Source organism: Rhinolophus sinicus, linkage group LG03 (genome assembly GCF_036562045.2).
Source record: "Rhinolophus sinicus isolate RSC01 linkage group LG03, ASM3656204v1, whole genome shotgun sequence".
Taxonomy (NCBI): Eukaryota; Metazoa; Chordata; class Mammalia; order Chiroptera; family Rhinolophidae; genus Rhinolophus; species Rhinolophus sinicus.
The window spans coordinates 52112233-52132368 of record NC_133753.1 but is presented as its reverse complement, the minus strand read 5'-3'; the positions used below and the strand labels follow the sequence as shown (position 1 = coordinate 52132368).

At 35.1% G+C, this 20136-nt stretch overlaps 1 protein-coding gene across 11 annotated transcripts in view; it reads left to right on the top strand.

The window, feature by feature from the left end:
- Positions 1-20136, top strand: part of TCF12 (transcription factor 12) — a 106512-nt gene that overhangs the window by 62912 nt on the left and 23464 nt on the right. For 6 of the 11 annotated variants that reach the window (XM_074327695.1, XM_074327694.1, XM_074327693.1 and 3 more), the window contains 5 exons: positions 813-952; positions 1237-1381; positions 1694-1758; positions 9954-10032; positions 18779-18852. In XM_074327695.1, the coding sequence (XP_074183796.1) occupies positions 813-952; positions 1237-1381; positions 1694-1758; positions 9954-10032; positions 18779-18852 (503 nt within the window). Of the gene's footprint in view, positions 1-812; positions 953-1236; positions 1382-1693; positions 1759-9953; positions 10033-18778; positions 18853-19855; positions 19928-20136 lie in introns of all 11 variants that reach the window. The other 5 variants (XM_074327692.1, XM_074327691.1, XM_019732253.2 and 2 more) reach the window with 1 other exon arrangement.

The following is a 20136-nucleotide window of genomic DNA, read 5'->3' as shown; positions in this document are numbered from 1 at the left end:
TGAAATTATGAAAGACTTCAGTTGAGAAATATGAATAGAGTTGCTCTTTCTCATTTTAAAATTTAAATGTATGAAAGATATTAACAACTCTAGTTTCTTATTTAGATTACAGACTCATATCACTCCTAGAATAATCAATATAAATAAAGAGTGAATATCATAGCAGAATAAGACTTAAGATAGAAAAAGTATTGCATTTCCTTTAATTCACATCTAGCAAATCATTGTTAATATTTGGTGTCCTGTGGTTTTGGACTATGGGAAGCATATACTGTGCGAGCAATGCATTACTTCATAAGTGTTTCCTTGACTTTACATTGGTGAGTGAAGTCATTGCTAACACATTTCATATGAAGGCAGACTAGAACATAATTATTATCAATTAAGTTTATTATTAGAGAAGTTTCTTTATTCCACAGTTTCAGAATGTTCGATATAGTGTACATTGCTTGTTATAAATTACGGACATTTTTATGTATTTATGGGTATACCATTTAACAAAAATTAAATCCAACCTACCCCCAAATTTGGAATTTTTATTATCTTTGATATGAATCTAGACCTTTTGAGGATTTTTATAATGACCTACCTACTAGTTTGGATTACTGTTTTTACTCCTCTAACTATAAGGTTTTGTTCCTTCATTTTAGATAGTAATTATACCGTTTGTGGGGAAGAAAACTGTAATAGACAATTAAGTTGGAAAGGGCAGGAAAGAAATATCTGGAGGATACCCTTTGAATTTTTATAGCTTCAAAATAAAAGAAAACTTTTTAGCTAAGGAAAATTTTCTATTTCTCTTTTTGTCTTAGATGGGACCCACAATTCTTCTGACCTTTGGAGTTCATCAAATGGGATGAGCCAGCCTGGTTTTGGTGGAATTCTGGGGACCTCCACTTCCCACATGTCTCAATCCAGTAGTTATGGCAGCCTTCATTCACATGACCGCTTGGTAGGCTGTAACACATGACTAGGGTTCAGCAAAACTTTGTCCTCACTTCTGTTTCTTTTGGGATTACAAGTGTAAGAGTTGATTCTACCAAAACTTCTGAAGTTTGAAATACTTCTAGGCATATTGCATTTAGCATGCCTTTTTGAAAAGTAAATGACAATAATAGCATTGTTTAGCTGCTAACTTTGTTCTTTTTTGATCTGTTATAATAGTTGTCCGGCTATATGTGTATATTATTCAGAAAATGTATTTAATAGATGATGTCTCTTTCCCCCTTTCTCTAGAGTTATCCTCCACACTCAGTTTCACCGACAGACATAAACACGAGTCTTCCACCAATGTCCAGCTTCCATCGCAGCAGTACCAGCAGTTCACCTTACGTTGCTGCCTCACACACTCCTCCCATCAATGGGTCAGATAGCATTCTAGGTGAGCTTTTTTAGGTTGGCAAAACTCCCTAAAACCGAATATGGAGATTTTCAGTGAACCCCATATTTTTCAATATATTTTTTTAGTATAGAGTTTAAAAATGAAAGAAAAGAAACTTTTTGATTTTCATTAATGTAGAAACTGGTAAAGAACCAATCTTTACCTTAAGTACAACACACGCAGAGTATCTGCTAGCTTATTGTGACAACTGTGAGTAACTGTAGAGAGCACCCTAGAAATAATGGCAGAGTGCTAATAAAGCCCACCACTTTGCTAACATTCTTGATTTGTTTTCCCACTTGAAATATTCAGGAACCAGAGGGAACGCTGCTGGAAGCTCACAGACAGGTGATGCACTTGGAAAGGCTTTGGCATCTGTGAGTACTGATTTTACATATTCTACTGAACGAATTTTATACTACTACATGCAGTGATTAGATTTTGTAGGTAGTATGTGTCATAGTTAAAGGGTGTAGTTATAATAGGATCCACTTCATTACTCTTTTAGCATTATTCTTGGTTCATATTGATTCATGCTGCCCTTAAAATAACTCATGAGACCATTCCCACAAGATCTATCCTACCTTCAATTTAAATATATATGTCATTGTCTTAATGGAACAGATTTAGATAGAAGGAAGAGAAATTTGGACACTTTAAAATCTAAAGCACAAATGACTGAGATTAATATTAAGCTGATTTATTAGTTTTAAATACCTGCTTAGTGAGTTGCCCATTAAAGTAAATCAGGTGGGACCGAGAAAGGCAACTCAGTTATTTTCCTGATCCAGAAAAGGAAGGGCTTTTATAAGGAATTTTTCCAAGACAAAGTATTTTTCATATTTTTTAAAAGGAAAAATTAACCATCTGCAACTGATTCATTCAAGAAATAGGAAAAGAGAGCCTTGCCTCAAAAGAGTGAGAGTCATTGAAAAATTCATGCTAAAATGAGTAAAACTGATTTTAAAGGATCCCATTGTATTTTCTTGAGCATCTAGTATATATCACATTAGGGCATTAATGACAAAGCAATGATGGTTTAATAAAAGCAATAATTATGTTTCAATGTAAGTGATCCTTAAAACATTAAAACTGAAATCCCTTCTTTTGGAATTTTTTGGGGAGAGCATTTACCAGTAATCCACAAAGGTTACAAATCTAATTACTTAAAAAAGGCACTTCTGCTTTGTACTTTCTGAAGTTTCTTCTTAGGCCTTTTCTTTCTTTTTTTCCTTCTGAGTGATGTGCTTCTCAGAATTCCCAAAGTTGTCTTACATTTTCTATGACATACAGTTAACTCTGTCAAACACATTTGCTGCTGTTTATGGGAAGGGCAGACTACTTAATGTGTAAGTAATTAATAGGAAACAAGTATTGAACATTTAAGGAGGTAGACCTCTTTGTATATGGTTTCTGTAGATAAACCTTTCTCTGCAGCCGAGTACGAGTTCCTTCAGAAATGAAGCCAAGTCAAATTCATCACATAATGGAATAGAGCTCAGTAAATGTTTGTTGACTTCAGTCTTGTATCATATAACAATAATAGTGATGATAACAAAACCCACAAAACTATTGGCTATGATTTGAATGCTTACTAGGTGCTAGGCACTGTATTAAGCATTTTACATGCTTTGTTTTATTTAATCCTCAAGAAAACCCTGTGAGGTTGGCATCATTTTCTCCATATTACAGATAAGGAACGAAGGTTTAAAAGGTTAAGTAACTTCAGCTCAGAAAGATTAAGTTGCTTGCCCTAGGGATCACCAAGTTAAAAGCCCTCATATGTTCAATGAGAACCCTGATCTGATGAGCTTTACTACCCAGTACTTCTGGAAAGAACAGTGCTGCAGTGACTTACAGGGTGATGAGGGTTAGAGGCAGTTGTCCTACTTTCTCTGGACTTACTCCCACCTGATGAAAACTACCTACTTAGAAGAAAATTATTCTATAATATGAAATCTGAGTGTCTCCCAGGTATCTTATTGGCTTGCCATATTCCTTCTGCTGATTCTAAAGGAATTCAGTAGCAGATATTTCATATGTAGGAGGACAGATAACATTTGAGCCTTCAATACTAGTCAACTTTCAAAAATATAATCTGCATTTCTGGGGCTTTTTTCTCAAAGGTTTTCTGTTTATTTTATTCAAAGAAAACTGTAAAGGAATCTTGGCACATAAGTAGGCAAGAATTTGTGGTGATCTCAGTGGTCCTTCAAACTCCTTTTCAGTTTCCCTTCAAATCCTTGACTATTTTCCCATATTATGACCAGCATACTACCCAGCCAGTTGGCATTTGGAAAAGAAAGTCCAAATTCACTTTGAGTGGAAGCCAGGAAAGAATGTTTAATCTAGTTAGTGGGTGGGCTTTGGTTGTCATGGAAACTCAGATCAGTCATCCTATGTTGTTACTAGGCAGGAGCAGCTAGGTCATTCCATAAATCATGTCTGTCATAGCTGACGGTGATGCATTCCATCTGCTCCATCACTGCATGCCATAGTCTGCACACTTCAAATCCCTTCCTTCAATCCATCTGCTGTCCCCCACCCCACCGGACACCTCCCCCCAATACATTCTTTCTCTAACTCCATTACAGACTCACATTCATTCTAGTGCTCTCAGAATGTACTGATAAACAAAACATTACATTGGGGATAGGAAGGATTAGAAGAGATGAGGAGACGGAATTTTATGAGGATGACATTTAAGAGTCTGACATACGTATCAGAATTTTATGTTAGGTATTACAGATCTTTTGAAATGGTGACTATGAATATTTTGAAATTTCAAGTTCTTTAGAATGTGACGTTTTTAATACAGCAGCTAGTTTTAAATGGTGAAACACCCTGCTATTGTCATTAGAAGTTATTTCTAGCTCCCCAATTGTCCGATACATGTCTTAGAAGGTCTTTCATGTGTGAAACATCAGAGGGTTCAACCTTTGTTCTTCAGTTTAGGTATTAAAGAGCACAAAGAATACTGTGTGATTAAACATGTAAGGCCAGATAATACATTTGCAAAGGTTCTTTTATTTTAGGTTTAAGCCTGGATAATTGTGGTCTTAATCTCAGCATAGCTAGAAAGAGAATTGTACATGAAAGTATTTACACAAAGTTCCCAAAGCCCTGTGGATTATGCATTAGTTTAGATAATAAACTAGAGTAGATAGAAGGAAAGGGAAATCTGGGTATTCGTGCCATTTCTAATGTGTTTCCCTGAACATTTGCCAGACAATAACCCTTTAAGATTGTGCCCATGGAGAGTTATATAGAGGAAGAAACATCTGGTTTATTTCAGTGCCTAATACCATATCAAAACACTTGGTCTTTAATTTAGAGGAGATCAAACAAGAGAACTGTTTAACTTCGTTGATTATATCAGACTTCTTTGTGATAATTTATGTTTTGATTTCTACCTCAGAGCAAAGGAGAGAGAAAAAAAGAGAATTTTAATATGGATAGTTCAATGGTCAGTAGTCTCTAACAAAAGAAGAGAAAATTCAGGGAAGTTGACGTTTAAAAGTAATTCATGAAATAAGTTTCTTTGTTCCTTAGACTCAATAACATTAGCATGATAAAGATTAACTGAAATGTGCACTGTAGTGTTTAAGAAATTGGGCTCCCAGTTCCGAGGTTGGGCTAGGGAGCTCTCTATTGTTCCTGTTTTGTCTGAGGCCCTTTTCATTACCCTCTGGCTTATTGGCTCCCTGCTGATTGGAATGGACCGTGACTGATAGGAGGAGGGGCCTCATTTGTTGCAGTAAAATGAGGCATATTACCGTATAAGCCTGGCAGAAGGTACTGGGAGGTATTCATCATTGGTCATTTAACAGTACAAGGACCATGGCTGCATGCGGAATGAGTTCTTACTTTGTGTTTATGCTCCAGATTCTAAATCACTCCCGTCCTCATTTTTAAATGACTGACTTTTTTTCTTTTTTTTCTTTCAAACATCAATGTAGGAGTTATTTAAGGTCAGAAAGTACAAAAAGTAATGTATTCCTGATTTAGAATGCTCTTTGTCAAATAAAACCGTATGTGTAGAATTTCTTAAAATAGCACACTTTCTATATAAAATAATTTGCATGTTATTTGGTAATAGAATAAACATGCAGAGGTGAAATTTAATGAAATGATCTGTGATCTAAAAGGCTGTTATTTTGCCTTTTTAATGTTGTGTTACTCCTCTCCTCACGTACACATTTTTTTTTTTTTTTTATGAAAGTCAAACGGGCAAGAAAAGTCCTGTAATTTTCCAGGCTGTCAGTTCAGGAAAAGTATTAATAACAATTCTGTGTATCATCACTTTAGGACAAAGTAGAACCAGGGAATGTGATGGGTGGGTGGAGAAAATGGCTTTTATTGTACAGAGAAGCTGCTTTTGAAGAAAACACCAGAAATTATATGGTTTTATACTTGATACATTTTTGGTACTGCCTCTCCTGTTTTCACAATGATTTTTAAAAGCTCACACCTATTTTATATACATTGTCAGAACATTTTGCTAAGTAGTTTCAAGGCAGTGATATATAACTCTATAAAGTGTAACCTCTTCCTTCTTTGAGATAAAGAAATTGTCACCAGTTCTTGAGATGGTTAGGGATTATTTAACACTAGTGGCAGAATTATCGGGGGAAATAAGGGTTGATGGTGTTTATACCCTCAAAAGTTCATACCTGCCTGATGATGTATGGATAGCTTAGTCCATCAACACTAATTCTCAGAAATAGTGGAACCTCACTATATTGTTGTTTTCAAATTATATACCATAAAACTGATTTATAAATGAATTCATCTTTATAACAAGATCTTTGGTATTTCTGTTACTAAACCCTATTATATAAATACTAAGATAAATACTACCACTTACCAAACTTTGCTTTTAATCAAAAGTATTATAGCTAATTTCAAGTGCAATTTAATGACTCAGGTATTAAAACATTACTGAGTACCCACTGTGCATGACAATGACAAACAGTGGATTCCATGTGGAACAATATAAGGTCCCTGCCTTCAAAGAGCTTACATTCAAGGAGAGAAAAAAAGACAGTTATACAAAAAGTAATAATGTAAAGAATAGTGTGAAGTAAAAGATCAAAAAGAAGTACAGGTTATTTATTCTAAGAATATAAAGGAGGTAAAACTGAGTATAAATGAAAAGGTGACATTTAAGCTGGGTACTTTGATGTGGTTCAGAATTCCATCAGGGAGAAGTTAAGGAACAGACATTTTGAAAGGACAAGCAATGTTCATAAAATGAAAAAAAAGTATTTTGTTTGGATAATAGGGTACATAATGTTATAAGTAGGTTATACGATAGAAAGATATTTTCGTGGCCAGATTATAGAAGACATCAAATGTCATTATGTTTTATTTAGTATGAAACAGAAAGCACTGCATGGGAGTTGGCTGTTCAAAACTGCTTGAGGACAATAACTCAAGGAATTATGTATGGAATGAAAGGAGCAGGGAGTAACTAGAAATATAAAGACTCAAATAGTCCAGCCACAAGTTCTAGTAAATGTTTGAAGAAGTGTCATGGCAGTGAGAATGATGCGTGCCAATCCCAGAAACTAGAGCATTGTGGGTATCGATATCTATGGTGAGAAGTATAGAAGGACAGGGAAAAGGAGGAGAGAAAGTGGTTTTGGTGACTATGAGAAGGGTAGTGCTGAGGTAGAGAAGACAGAAGAGTAGAGATGGGAAGGGTTAGAAAGCTCCGGGCAGTGATGAAAATTGGGTTTGGACATACTGAGTTTGAGATGAAAGAAGAATAGGTCCAGATGAAGAAGTCCAGCAACCAATATGAGGATAGAGATGTCAACTTAGGAGTCGTTCACAGGGGGTGTCATAGTTGATACTTCGTGAAGAATGATATTACCAAGAGATAAAACACAGATAAACAGAAAAAGACACTGAGACTAGAGCTCTAGGGAAACCTACCTTAAGGGAACTGAAAAAATCAAAGAGGTATGGGGTCTAGGTAAATACATCTAAGGATTTAAAAGAAATACTCAAATGGTAACTGCTCGCAAGGATGATATTCTTTCAACAAATATGTATATATTTACCAGCAGTGTTGTAGAATCTGAAACTACTGCAGATTCTGTATAATTCAGATTTTGTCTGAGTAAGACCAAGTCCTAGCTCTTGTGGAACATCCATTTCTAGGGGAAAGGATAAGAAACAAAGAAACAGGTAATAAACAAGTAAACAAATTTGGACAATTAGGGATCAATGTAAACAGTATGAAGAAAACAAAAGCAGGAGAGTGTAAGGAGGGGGAATGCTGTTTCTGCAGTGCTTTCATGCTATTAATCCTTACAGCCAAGGAAATAAAAAATCAGTGAGTTGATCTAGTTTATGACAAAGTTTTGCATGAAATTGAAACTTTTCTAATCCTCATCCACCCACCATCAATGTTATCAACCCTACCCTCCCTTATTGATATTACAGTCAAGACATAGTTCATAAAAGTTAGGATCAATTGTTCATAAAAGGTATAATTATTTGAATCTTAAACATGAGAAATAGTGATTTACAAAAGTAAAGTGGTATGTTGAAAAATGTTTGTATTGTAGTTCATAAGTAAACCTTAACCTAGTTTACTTATGTGGTTGAAAAATTACTGTGTGTATGCAGGCCAGTGGGAACCAAAATGTGACCTTTAGCTAATTTTCAGATGCTCCCTGAATTTTTAATAGGCAACAACTTTAAGACCAACAAAACTTATATTAATAACATACTATCTCACTGTTACTGAGTCTTCCCATAAAGCCTTTTGAAGTCTTCTTGTTAGCTTTGACTTTCTAACTTGAATATGCAACTTCTGGGTCTGGCTATTTGGAGAGAGTTGGTGTTGAAAGGCATTTACAGTTACAATTTAGTAACATCATACAAATTGGTGTGTTTTATTTGACATAGATATATCCATTTGTATTCACAGGAAAAAAATAGACTTTCTGACTGCTTGCAATTTAATTAGTGCTGTCTTCTTTTTAAAATATGAAAATGTTATGTTTGATGATTATGACTTGTGGAATTTTGTTTTACATGAGTCTGTCCCAGTATCTGGCCTTTTCAGTATATTACACTGTCTTTAAAACCAATGCTGAGACTCTTTCTAGGACATAATTTGGGCCTCTTTAAATTCAGTCGAGCTCTAAGCTTATTCAGAGCAAGGTTATTTCTCTTGGATGACTCTTTGCCCCATCTAGTAGTTTTCCTTTTTAAAATATTTGACCACAATTTGTCCACATAAGTTGGTTTGTCTGCCCTATGTGCTGAAATGTGAAGATGATTTATTTTGCCCATTAGAAGAATAAGATTATCCTAGAGAAGACTTCCTAGGAACCCTTGGTACCTGAATTAAGGAGACTTTTAAAATACCTAATGGTTCATTAGATAAACTTGAATAGATTTCTGTCACTTTTTTTTAGCAATATGAAATAAATGCTAAGTATTGCAACAAAACTTTCAGCCAGGGCGGTCGGATGGCTCAGTTGGTGACAGGGCGAGCTCTGAACAACAGGGTTGCCACTTCGATTCCCACATAGACCAGTGAGCTGTGCCCTCTACGACTAGATTGAAGACAACAAGCTGCCACAGAGCTTCCAGAGGGCCGGCCGGATGGCTCAGTTGGTTAGAGCGCGAGCTCTGAACAACAAGGTTGCCGGTTAAATTCCCACAAGAGACGGTGGGCTGAAAACGGCGACTGGACCTGGAGCTGAGCTGCGCCCTCCACAACTACATTGAAGGACTTGGAGCTGATGGGCCCTGGAGAAACACACTGTTCTTCAATATTCCCCAATAAAATAAATAAAATAAAAAAAACAAAAGACTTTCAGCCAAAATACCAAAATTTCCACATCCAGATATGTTATCTTCTTTAAAGTAAACCTCTTGGAAGATGAAGTCCAGCCCACAGATTATTTTGGGAACACTTTTGGAAGGACTTGGAGGGTTTTTTCACTTTCCTCCAGGGTGACAAAATATCCTTTGAGAGCAAGTTTGATTTTTTAAAATACACATCATTTGGAGCTAAATTTGGCAAAAATGTACTTAATCAAACTGAGAGCTTTTTAAATGAGAAATAAGGGGTAACTTTTAAATTATTTTCTTTGTCTGGCTTTTAAAACTGATTTTGAAGATTCTTCTCTTCAAAAGATAAGTTAATAGTTTTCCTGAGATAATTGTTTTTAATGGATATCACTTATTTAGATGGTATATTCTAGAACCATTCTTGATTGTTTATCAAGGTTGTTAACTTAATAGTCACTTCTCTTTTTTGTTCAAACAATTAAAAACCTTAATTTTCAACTAAAACAATAAAGAAATAGTTACGATCTGTTTTATTCCTCTCACATTAGAATATATATGATACTTTAATCCTAATTTTAAAACAGAGGCTTTTATAGCCTTTATGTAATGGAATAATCCTAAAATTGATGAAACAGTTTTTCACTCTAAGTTTTAGGGATGACAACTTAGGTTATAAAAATAGCTCCATGCTAATGGATTTATATTTTGCTATTGTCACATATTGATATGTGTGTATCTTTTGTTTTCTGGTTAGATTTATTCTCCTGACCATACCAGCAGTAGTTTTCCATCAAATCCATCAACACCAGTTGGATCACCCTCACCTCTCACAGGTAGGCTTGTGTTTTATCTAACTATTTAATAACACGTATGGGATTACTAGGAAATACCCGAAATTTGTTTTTTCAATAAAGTCCAGTAAAAAATTCATGGGAACAAAATATTTAGATTTTGAGAAAGTATGTAAACAGCTTTCTTCTTGAGTTCATTTTGGAGAATGTTGAAATATTTGCTAGTTTTGATTTATTCATAGCTTCTTTGATTCTTAAAATAGTTTATGGTAATTTCTAAGAACAGTTGTTATAACAGGATAAAAATAAAGCTAGGCAATTTCAATGAAGGTAATATGGAGGAGGTAAATCAAAATTTTGGGTAAGAAAGTATAAAAAATAAGCAAAATAACCTATTGATAAGTACATGCAACTTCTTTCTTTCTTGTTCTCTGCATTTTTCCATGTACCATGTGTAAGACTCAAAAATGAATAACTCTCTGCTAGTTTGTCTTTATTTTTAGGCACTAAGTTATTTCATATATATATATAATTCCTGTGGAAAATGTAGTTTTTTGGCTAAGAACTCTGTGAATGTGGATAAATATTGTTAGTGGATTTAAAATAAGTGGTACAGATTTGCTTTACATTTTCCTTTTTTATTCACGTTAGCTTTAACAAGTTCCAGTTATATCTTACAGTATAAATTTGTTGAGATACAATTGTTATTGTAAATAGAAATTTTTACATTTATTAGGAATAAAGAAAATTACAGAAAAGTGCTTAATATCTGTTAAGCTATAATTGTAAGACTAGAACTTTATTTTTATGACCTGTGTTTGGAGAAAAACCATGCTGAAGAAAAAATGTATTAGTTCTCAGGAGGGACTTAGGCAACTGGGTGAAACTTGCCGTATTGCTCCAACAGTTGGCCTCAGAAATGATTCTCTTTTCCTGATCAAGACATTAGTTAAGTCCATATCATGTGGTTTTGTTGTTGTTGTTGTTTACCCTTTTTCCATTGTTCAATATGTATTTCTGAAAATCAGGGCGCTGTGCCCTGGCTATCACCTGTGCTTTGTGTATTAGCCTTGTGACTCTGGTAAGAAGCATTCCAGTGTGTGGAGATGATGAACTGCTAGCAGCTGCTTTCAGCTATTAGTGGGTTCTGCCACTTTCTCAGACACCATGGCTTCAGCTGTCTAGTAAAAGTTGAACAGCTGTTCGCCACATAGACCAGACTATGAAAATATGAAAGACCCATTGACTTAAAGTTGTTGTTTAACACAGAGCTGAAATTACAGGAAGAATGATGTAACTTTAACCCTACTCACCCTTTTGGCACAGTTTTACTGAAATTATCAGTATTATTCTTTCACTTTCTCATCTGAGGTGCTGTATCAGCCCGTACTATATGTTCCTACTTCCTCTGCTCCTCTGCCCAGAAAGAGAGCTTGAGAGTGTCCTTTGGTTTTTATTAACACTTGGTTGGAAAGCAGGCAGCAGAGGAGCTCAGCATCTCTGAAGGGACATCAGTAAAATGGAGAATCAGAGTCTTAGACCTTTTTTTTTTTCCCAAAAAAAATAATGGTCCACAGTAGAATCTCAGATTCCCTCCTCCATCTTTAGTTGATGTTTAATGGATAATATTCTCTTTTCCCCTTTAATTCAGTGATTAATGAAAATCTATGGACTGTTGAATTGTGTAATGAAGGTATTAATAGACTTCTTTTTCAATTCAGCCGTCTAATTAAAGAAAAATACTTTCATATACCCCTGCTGAAATAGCAAATCAAAGACTGATTTTATGCAGGTGTGTCTCCTTCCCATCTTCTATATCTAGTGTTTCCTTGGTATCAACACAAACACACATATACACACACACTCACACACCCCAAATTGGCAGGGATGAAAAGAGGAAAAAAGGAAATCAGCACTATGTGATAAAGCATTCACAGTTGAAGGGAAAATTAAAAAGATGGAACAAAACAGAAGAGCTCATATATAATGTGGAAATTGATGTGTTCCTTGTGTAGCAGTGGCCTATTTTCTAGAGTAAAAAATCCTACCCACTACCATATTTCCCTGAAAATAAGACCTAACCGGAAAATAAGCCCTACCCCAAAAATAAGCCCCAGTTAAGATCATCAGCCAGACGGACACATTTAGTACGTCTGTTGCAACACACGATGGACGTATTAAATTATAAAATAATAATATTAATATATAATTAAATATAAATAAATAATATTATTGACATTCATACTTAAATAATATAAATTATAATTAAATATTTGTAAATCCCCAAGCGGGAGCCTTTGGATGAGAGGTAAACGCCTATGTAAACAGATGAACTTGAGACCTATTGCCGAATGACCAATCAGAGTACAGACACAACGCATGAATAACATGCACACTTGATAACGAATGGACGTGTTTGTGTCTAATATGAATCTTCATAATTCAATACGTCATTTGTTGTAACAGACATACTTAATAAACTCGTGAAAATTTCTGAATTTTGGTGCCTGCAATTTTTCGTCGCTTTTGTGTGGACCATCATTCTTACTGTCATCATTTTTGTTGCCACTCCTGTCTCATAAGTCTTCAGTTAACACTTGATTTAATGGTAGATTTAAAGGGAATAATATTTTGACCCCCAGACAAGATGAGTGCAAAAAGAAAGAGCTATTCCTTCGAGTACAAGAAAGGAATCATGGAGGACTCCCGGGGCAAGAATCTGACAGCTTTCTACAAAGAAAAGAAGTTGGATCTCCGAATGGTCCGAAAATGGTGAGCAGAGTATGATAACCTCAGTCAACAGGTGGACGAGGGAAATGCTAAGAAGCCCAAGTGTGGATCAGGTCAGCCACCATTATTTCCTGAGCTGGAAGACATCATCTGTGAACGGATTGCTGACAGGAGAGCAAAGGCTTTGGTTGTACCCAGAGCTGATATTCAAGCATTTGCCCTCGCAATGGCGCCACAGTTAGAAATATCCCCAGAAGAATTCAAAGCATCACAGCACTGGCTGGATGGCTTCCTTCAGCGATATGAACTGTCTCTAAGATCGACAACACTGTTTAAGCTGGAAGATACTGAAGTTATTAAACGTGCACTTATATTCAAGTCCTTTGTTGATGGCATCAACTTTTCTAAATACCAATTCTCCAACATGATTGCTATGGATGAAACTGCAGTGTTTATGGGCCAAGGATCTCAAAGGACAATTGATCAGAGGGGTGCCTTGTCAATCTACATTCCCTCCACTGGTTATGAAAGTGTACGTATTACCTGTATTTTGGCAATTCATCTGGATGGAAAGAAAGCCCCACCTCTGATCATCACTAAGGGCAAGAAAGATAAGGTTGAACGTGTTTCAGGCATTTATGTCCTCGAAACCGAAAAGGCCTGGTGCACACAAGCAGTTATAAGGAAGTGAGTCAATTTAATGCTGCCATTTGTTTTTTGAGGTGGCCAGAGGTCTGCTAGTCTGGGATTCAGCCAGCACTCACCGTGCTAAAGACATGAAGAACTTCCTTGCAGAGAGAACAATAGCTCAAATAATGGTTCCCACAGGAATGACTGCCTATCTCCAGACTCTTGATATTGCAATAAACAGGCCATTCAAGGACCATTTGTGCATGGAAATCAATGACTACATTGAAAATAGAATGGAGAGAAATCAGTGTGGAAACTGTGACGCCTAGCCTGCAAGAGGTCGTGACTTGGGTGAAGAATTCCTGGGATAAAATCACTGATAGCTGTGTTGCCAGTGCACTATGAGAAGGCAACATGGACAAGAAGTGCTCATTTAAGGAGAGCTCTATTGTTGGACATGAGAGATTGGGGCCAATGGTTCTACAGAAAATGGAGTTGCAAGAAATTCAAGCTGGAATTCGGGGTTTGGAGAGTTATGATGATGTTCCAGAAGAAGATGACATGACTGTATTTGAATAAATGTAGATTTTTGTACATGAATAAATGTAGATTGTTGTACATGAATAAATGTATATTGTTAATACATGAAAAAATAAGATATCCCCTGAAAATAAGCCCTAATGTGTCTTTTGGAGCAAAAACTAATACAAGACCCAGTCTTATTTTGGGCGAAATATGGTATGTGCTCTCCACACTTGCTCTATCCCTTATGCCTTGTCAGTCAGACTGAGCACAGGCCTTGTAAGGACAGATAAACAGGTGCAGAACCCACACAGGCAACTTCTAAGGTAATCATCGTTTTTGCTTAAATCCCATTTATTTTCCGTGGGAACTTTTCAGGCCAAGAACATAAACTTCTACTTACAGAATGCTTATGAAGAAGCTTCTGAATGATATTGTATCATTTAGGATGCTTACGGCTAAAAGGAGAAACTCTTGTCTGGACTAGCTTAAATAATAAGGGGATTGGTTATCTTGTAGAACAGGAAGCCCATAGCAGAGCGAGTTCCTGGACCAGTATGTCAGGACTCCTGCTCTACCTCTTTGCAGCTCTTCCTCAGGCGTGTGGAAGACAGCAGTTCAAGGTACCACATGCAGACATAACAATGTCCAATAAAAGAAAAAGGACCATCTTTTTCTTGTCATTTAAAGAATCTTTTTCCAGAAGCCTCTTAAACAGATTTGCCTCATGACTCATGGGCCAGTATCGGACGTAACACAGTTGCTCACAGTAGTCGTGGGACCACCATGTTTATCTTAGACATCAGGATTTATCCCGAGAGCTAAGAATGTAATTACTCTTCCTGGTTCGCACTAGGAAATGATAGAGACACACACACCCCTTGTGAACAAAATCAGATCTGTGGCAGCAAGGCAGAAGAGAAAAATGGCTGTGTCTATTACAGTTGTCATTTGGGAAAAGACACAAGTGTTTGAGTTAAGAGAATGTGTTCACTAAGGGAACTTGGAGAGCAGACAAGCAAAACTATGTTTTGAGTTTCTCTATCTCCTTCTGGAATATAAATGAATAAAAGTTTAATGACTGCAGTACTCAATAGCAATCTTCAGAACAGCCACATAAAAATAAAGAGGGGATAGAAAAGAAAGATTCCTCAGTTTTACCAGTTTAATCAATGAGATATTTTTGTCATCTGTCAGTGTGCCTGGTCTTAAAGCAATTATCTGACGTCAGCAAGTTTTCGGTTTAGTTGAGAAAAGAAGATAAATACATAAAAATAGAACCATCAAAATTCGCTCTAAAGTAATACGCTCAGGATAGACTTCATGAAGAGAGGAAGATTCACAAAAGAGAAAGAGCTCTCTGGGTATAAAGGCGAAAACGTAACAAAGGTCCGGATATAAGAAAGTGAGTGACCTGTTCATCCAGCGCCATTGAGATGGTTGATTATAAATTCATCATGTAAGGACATGTGACACACCAAGATGGAAATGTTGGCTGGGGCCAGATTGCTGAAAGCAAAGCATTAAATGCTGCCTTAAGGATTATCCAGCCTTTCCCAAGCATTGGGGAATCTCATGAAAGTTTGAATGTGGGGTGAGATTACAAAGAGAAGCAACTAACAAAATAAGAAAATGCATGGTAAATGGTCCTAGGAATTTCTCTCAGCTACATGGAATGTTAGGATCTCTTCTCTAAATTTATTAACCAGTTTGATTAGGTAAATACTAAGTCCCACTCAGAGTAAGAACATATCAGAAACACTGGATGAGTTTTAGATTTAGTAATCAAAGAAAGCCTTTCCAGATTTCTAGCCAAATAATTTGATTCTATTATCCTAGTCACCCAGCTAGCTTGTTTTCTGGAAATGGTCAATAAATTTTAATATCAAGTAGGTTTATTATAATCCTTCTTGAATTAGAACTAGTTTTTTCTGTAAGCCCAGGGTACTTACAGAAATTGTTAGCTATAAGATAGTTGAAAGCTTATGCCTGTCTAATAGAAGGAGGTGTAAACCCAAAACCTCTATACATGTCTACCACCAGATGACAGGTAACATGGAAGGAGGGTGGGGTGGGGGTAATATCCTATTCTCTAGGAAACCCCTGAGGTTTCCAGCCTTTGCTCTTTTGTTTTTCTATATTTGTGCAATGATGCTACAATTAGTGATTATAAGCTAGAGATACCAATTCTATGTATCCTTTTTCTTCATTGATTACACGATAGAGCTACCATCAGAAAGAAATAATAATAATGTTCCATAGTCAAAAAGACCTTTAGGCTCATGAAGTAAGTGCTTTCTTTTACCTCGTTGGGTGGCCTTGTAAGGCAGATTAAAGAATGAATAAATGAATGAATGAATGAATGAATGAATAACTGTGTGCCTATATTATAGTCAGGGCTTATAAAATAAATTGATAGTACAGAACAACAAGAATGTAGTTTCACTAATTCCCAGTATTCACTAAACTTCCATGTCCCCCCTTTGAGTTTTGCCAGCCATAGGCTTGATATCTGCCAAAATAACTCTTAACTGCCCAGCCACCCCCTTTGTGACCAATAGCGTGAATTCTTGAAATGACCAAGTGGGGTTGTAGGATGTCTGCCCATGAAATACAACTTGGCGTTTGTATGACGTTAAAACAGAAATCAGTGATTTAACCATGGTGATGTTTTGTTTTAACCAATTATGTTGCTTACAGTGGGCAGCCCCATCTAAAATACAAACAAACTAGGTTTGAGTATATGTGTACTTTTCCAGTTTAATGAATTGCATTTTGGACATAGACTTTAGTATAGTTTCTTCATATTACTATCAAAAACTAATGTAGGTGATTTCCTACCTGAGTAATTCAGTGCACACATCTCATTCCTCAATAATAAGCTAGTGAAGAAACAGCAAAAATTGCCTGTTTTGCAAAGAAGATGTATTCTAACAATTCTGAGGTGTTTAAACATAAAACTCGTATTACTATTCCACACAAATTAAGAAATTTGATGATCAGCCTCCTATCAGGTTGATCATTCAAGGGGGTTGGGAAAGATGGAGTAAAATTATTGAAAATAAAATATTGTAAACATTAAGGAAACTATTTTAAAAATGATTTAGAGTCTTTTCCAAAATAGATTATAATTAACCTCTTACCCACATAAGAATTCATAATTCTGCATCAGTGCTATGAAAGTACTAATGTATTGAAATCAGTGGTAAAGTGTTGGCTGATTATTTTTATATGAATTCTTCGTATACTCAGTTACTGGGTTTTTCTGGTTGCTAAATTCTATTTGTTAATTATAAAATTAATCCACAAGCTTGTTTCAATGAGCAGTTTTAGATTGTCCTTAATTTGTGTAGTTGAATTATAATTACATTTGTATGTCTAACAGGAAGCCTTTATTGGTCTTCAAAATAATTTGTAATTTACTTATAGGTAAAAAATAAAAAATAATGGTTAGCTGATGCAGCACATAACATACTTTTTCTTACAATTTTAACATTTAAGATTTTTCTGTATAATCACAACAGTATGCCTATGATTAATTGTGAAATATAATCAGGTTATTAAGAATCTATGTATCCAAATTTTCAACTTGCAAAATATATATGATTGATGGGAATGCAATTACTGGGTTATTCAGCTAAAGTGAATTATAATAGTTCCAATTTACCGTAAGTTTTTGGTTTCCTAAATGTGGCAAATTAACCTGTAACAGCAGGTTCCTGTAGGACATGTTTAAAATTAATTTAGCAATAAGTGAGACAAATTAAGTAAACCTTCAACTTCTCCAACTTCAGATTTCTAATATAATACAGGTTGTCACTAAAGCTGTTATTAAGAACAATAATATATGTATTTATTGAATGGTTCATTATTTTCTGGAAATAACTTATTTTACAAGGCACAATCATGAAATAGTTAAGATATTTCATCAATTGTTCTTTTTCCTTTAAAGCTATTTTGTCATGACCATTGAAACACTGCATTGCTCCCCAACGTATGGATAAATTAATTCCTTTATTTTTCTTACTTTTTTTTTTCTTTTTATTTCTACTCTGAGTGTGTATCCTTTCTTTTTCTATCTTCAGTTTTTACTATATGCTACTTTTCTAAAGTTGAAGAATAGTGAAAATTCAATATAATTTTTACAATGATATTTTCCCAATTACATGATGTGTTTTGGTGTAAATTATGTTGGGAAAATTTTTAACATATAATCCTAAATGTCTTTGCAATCACTTGAAATTGGTATATTTGTGCATTACTAAAGGCACAAGTTAATATGACCTTTGGAAAACAGTTGGGCCTTATGAATTAAGGATCATAAATATGGTCATACCTTTTAATTCAGAATGTTACTTATCCTCATGACACATTCCCAAAAAGAAAAAAAATCAGTAATATTTGCCATTCATAGTATAATAATATTCATTTACTATTCATAATAGTCACTTGAAAGCACCCAAAATATCCAGCAGTGAGGTTATGGTGATTAAAAAAATTGTGATCTAGAGAATCAGGTAAATATTAGCATAGTCATTTATAGCATTATGTTAAAGACTATGTGAAACCATGGGGGGGAGAATTTTAAATTATGTATACTTTTAAGTATATTTTCTCAAGATAATGTGTGCACACTGCAAAGTCTGAAGAATATGAAAATACAAAAGTAGTTATGTTTTTAAGTATAGTTATTGTCTCAATTTCCTACACTGTTGAATTAATAATGAAAAAGATTTTTTTTAATGTGTTGGACTTGTAAGTAGCCAATACTATGCTGAAGGCCGAACGAAACTTTTCATGTAAACTTATGTACAGTTACTAAATGACTTTATCCTTTCCTTCAGAACATTATCCAGATACCAGAGCTAACCAAGGTGTGTGGGTGCTTTGGGGTTTGTTTTAACAGGTACCAGTCAATGGCCCAGACCTGGAGGGCAAGCTCCTTCATCCCCAAGCTATGAAAACTCCCTCCACTCCCTGGTAAGAGCCCCTTAGAAATATATAGGTCACTTTTATCTGATAGTATGCAGTTCTTTTTTTTTATCTTTCAGTAAATCTTTGAGTAACAATGAAAAAAACAGTAGGATAGCATTACACATGAATTCTTTGCTAACAAATGGCCTGATTTAGTTGAACAATAAAAGACACATTGGGTGTGCCTTTTGCCATTTGCTCTTTGGGATATCAGGCTTCTGGTCTAAGGGCAGCTGGTATTAAAATAGCATTATGGGTTTTTGTTTCTTTGAAAAATCTAGGGCTTAATTTTTCTATACTTTTACATTCATTTACATATAAGAGGAAACTAAACACACGCACACCAAGTAAAAGCAAGAAAACTAGTCCAGCAATGCAAAATGGTTGTATTTTACTTTCTCGTGATGTATAGTTTATTACGTTTCCATTAAAAATTTTAAATGTAATAGCAGTCATCTTTTTCATGAAGAATGTTATTTCACCATGTTTTCTTTTTAAAAATGTATTGCACAAATTGTACAAGTAAAACGTTATTTAACAAACAAGGCAGTAGAATAAAGGAGCTTGTCTAGGTATTAAGCGTGAAGAATTTGTGGTTGAATGTTAACTACTATTGGTTTTCTATGCTTACCACAGAATTATAAAATATTATAAAAGCAAAATAAGGATGACTTGATGGAATGCTAAGTCATACTATCATTCAGTAATTCCAGGTTGCAAATAGAAAAGTTCTTTTTCTGTGACTAACAGAACATTTTAAATTAAAGGAAAGTTTTCTTCTCTCATATTTTGCAAGCAAATATAAGCAATTTGTGCTATTTAGATGCTAACCTTATAACTTCGCTGTTAAATCCCAGCCTTCTCATACCTTAATACAAGTAGATCTCTCAGGTCTCCGCGTTCACTTTACTAACATGTTATGCTGACATGCACATAAGCTATTTCCTCATCTCTTTTGGAGTTAATCTTAACCTGTGCTTTGCCTCCTGTTCTGTCTTGACTTTGCCAGAAAAATCGAGTTGAGCAGCAACTTCACGAGCATTTGCAAGATGCAATGTCCTTCTTAAAGGATGTCTGTGAGGTACTATTTCTTTTAGATGGTGCCTTTTTGTGTTTCAATTAATTATACTTCCTATTATCCATTTAAAATCTTCAATCCTGTACAAACTCCAAAGTCTTTTAAAATCAAACAATGACTATTTCTGTTTTGTAACAGTATATAAGAAGAGACTTTTGTTCTCTTCTGTTGTTGAGAATGATTCTTTTTAAAAGAGCTCTACTGGCATGTGC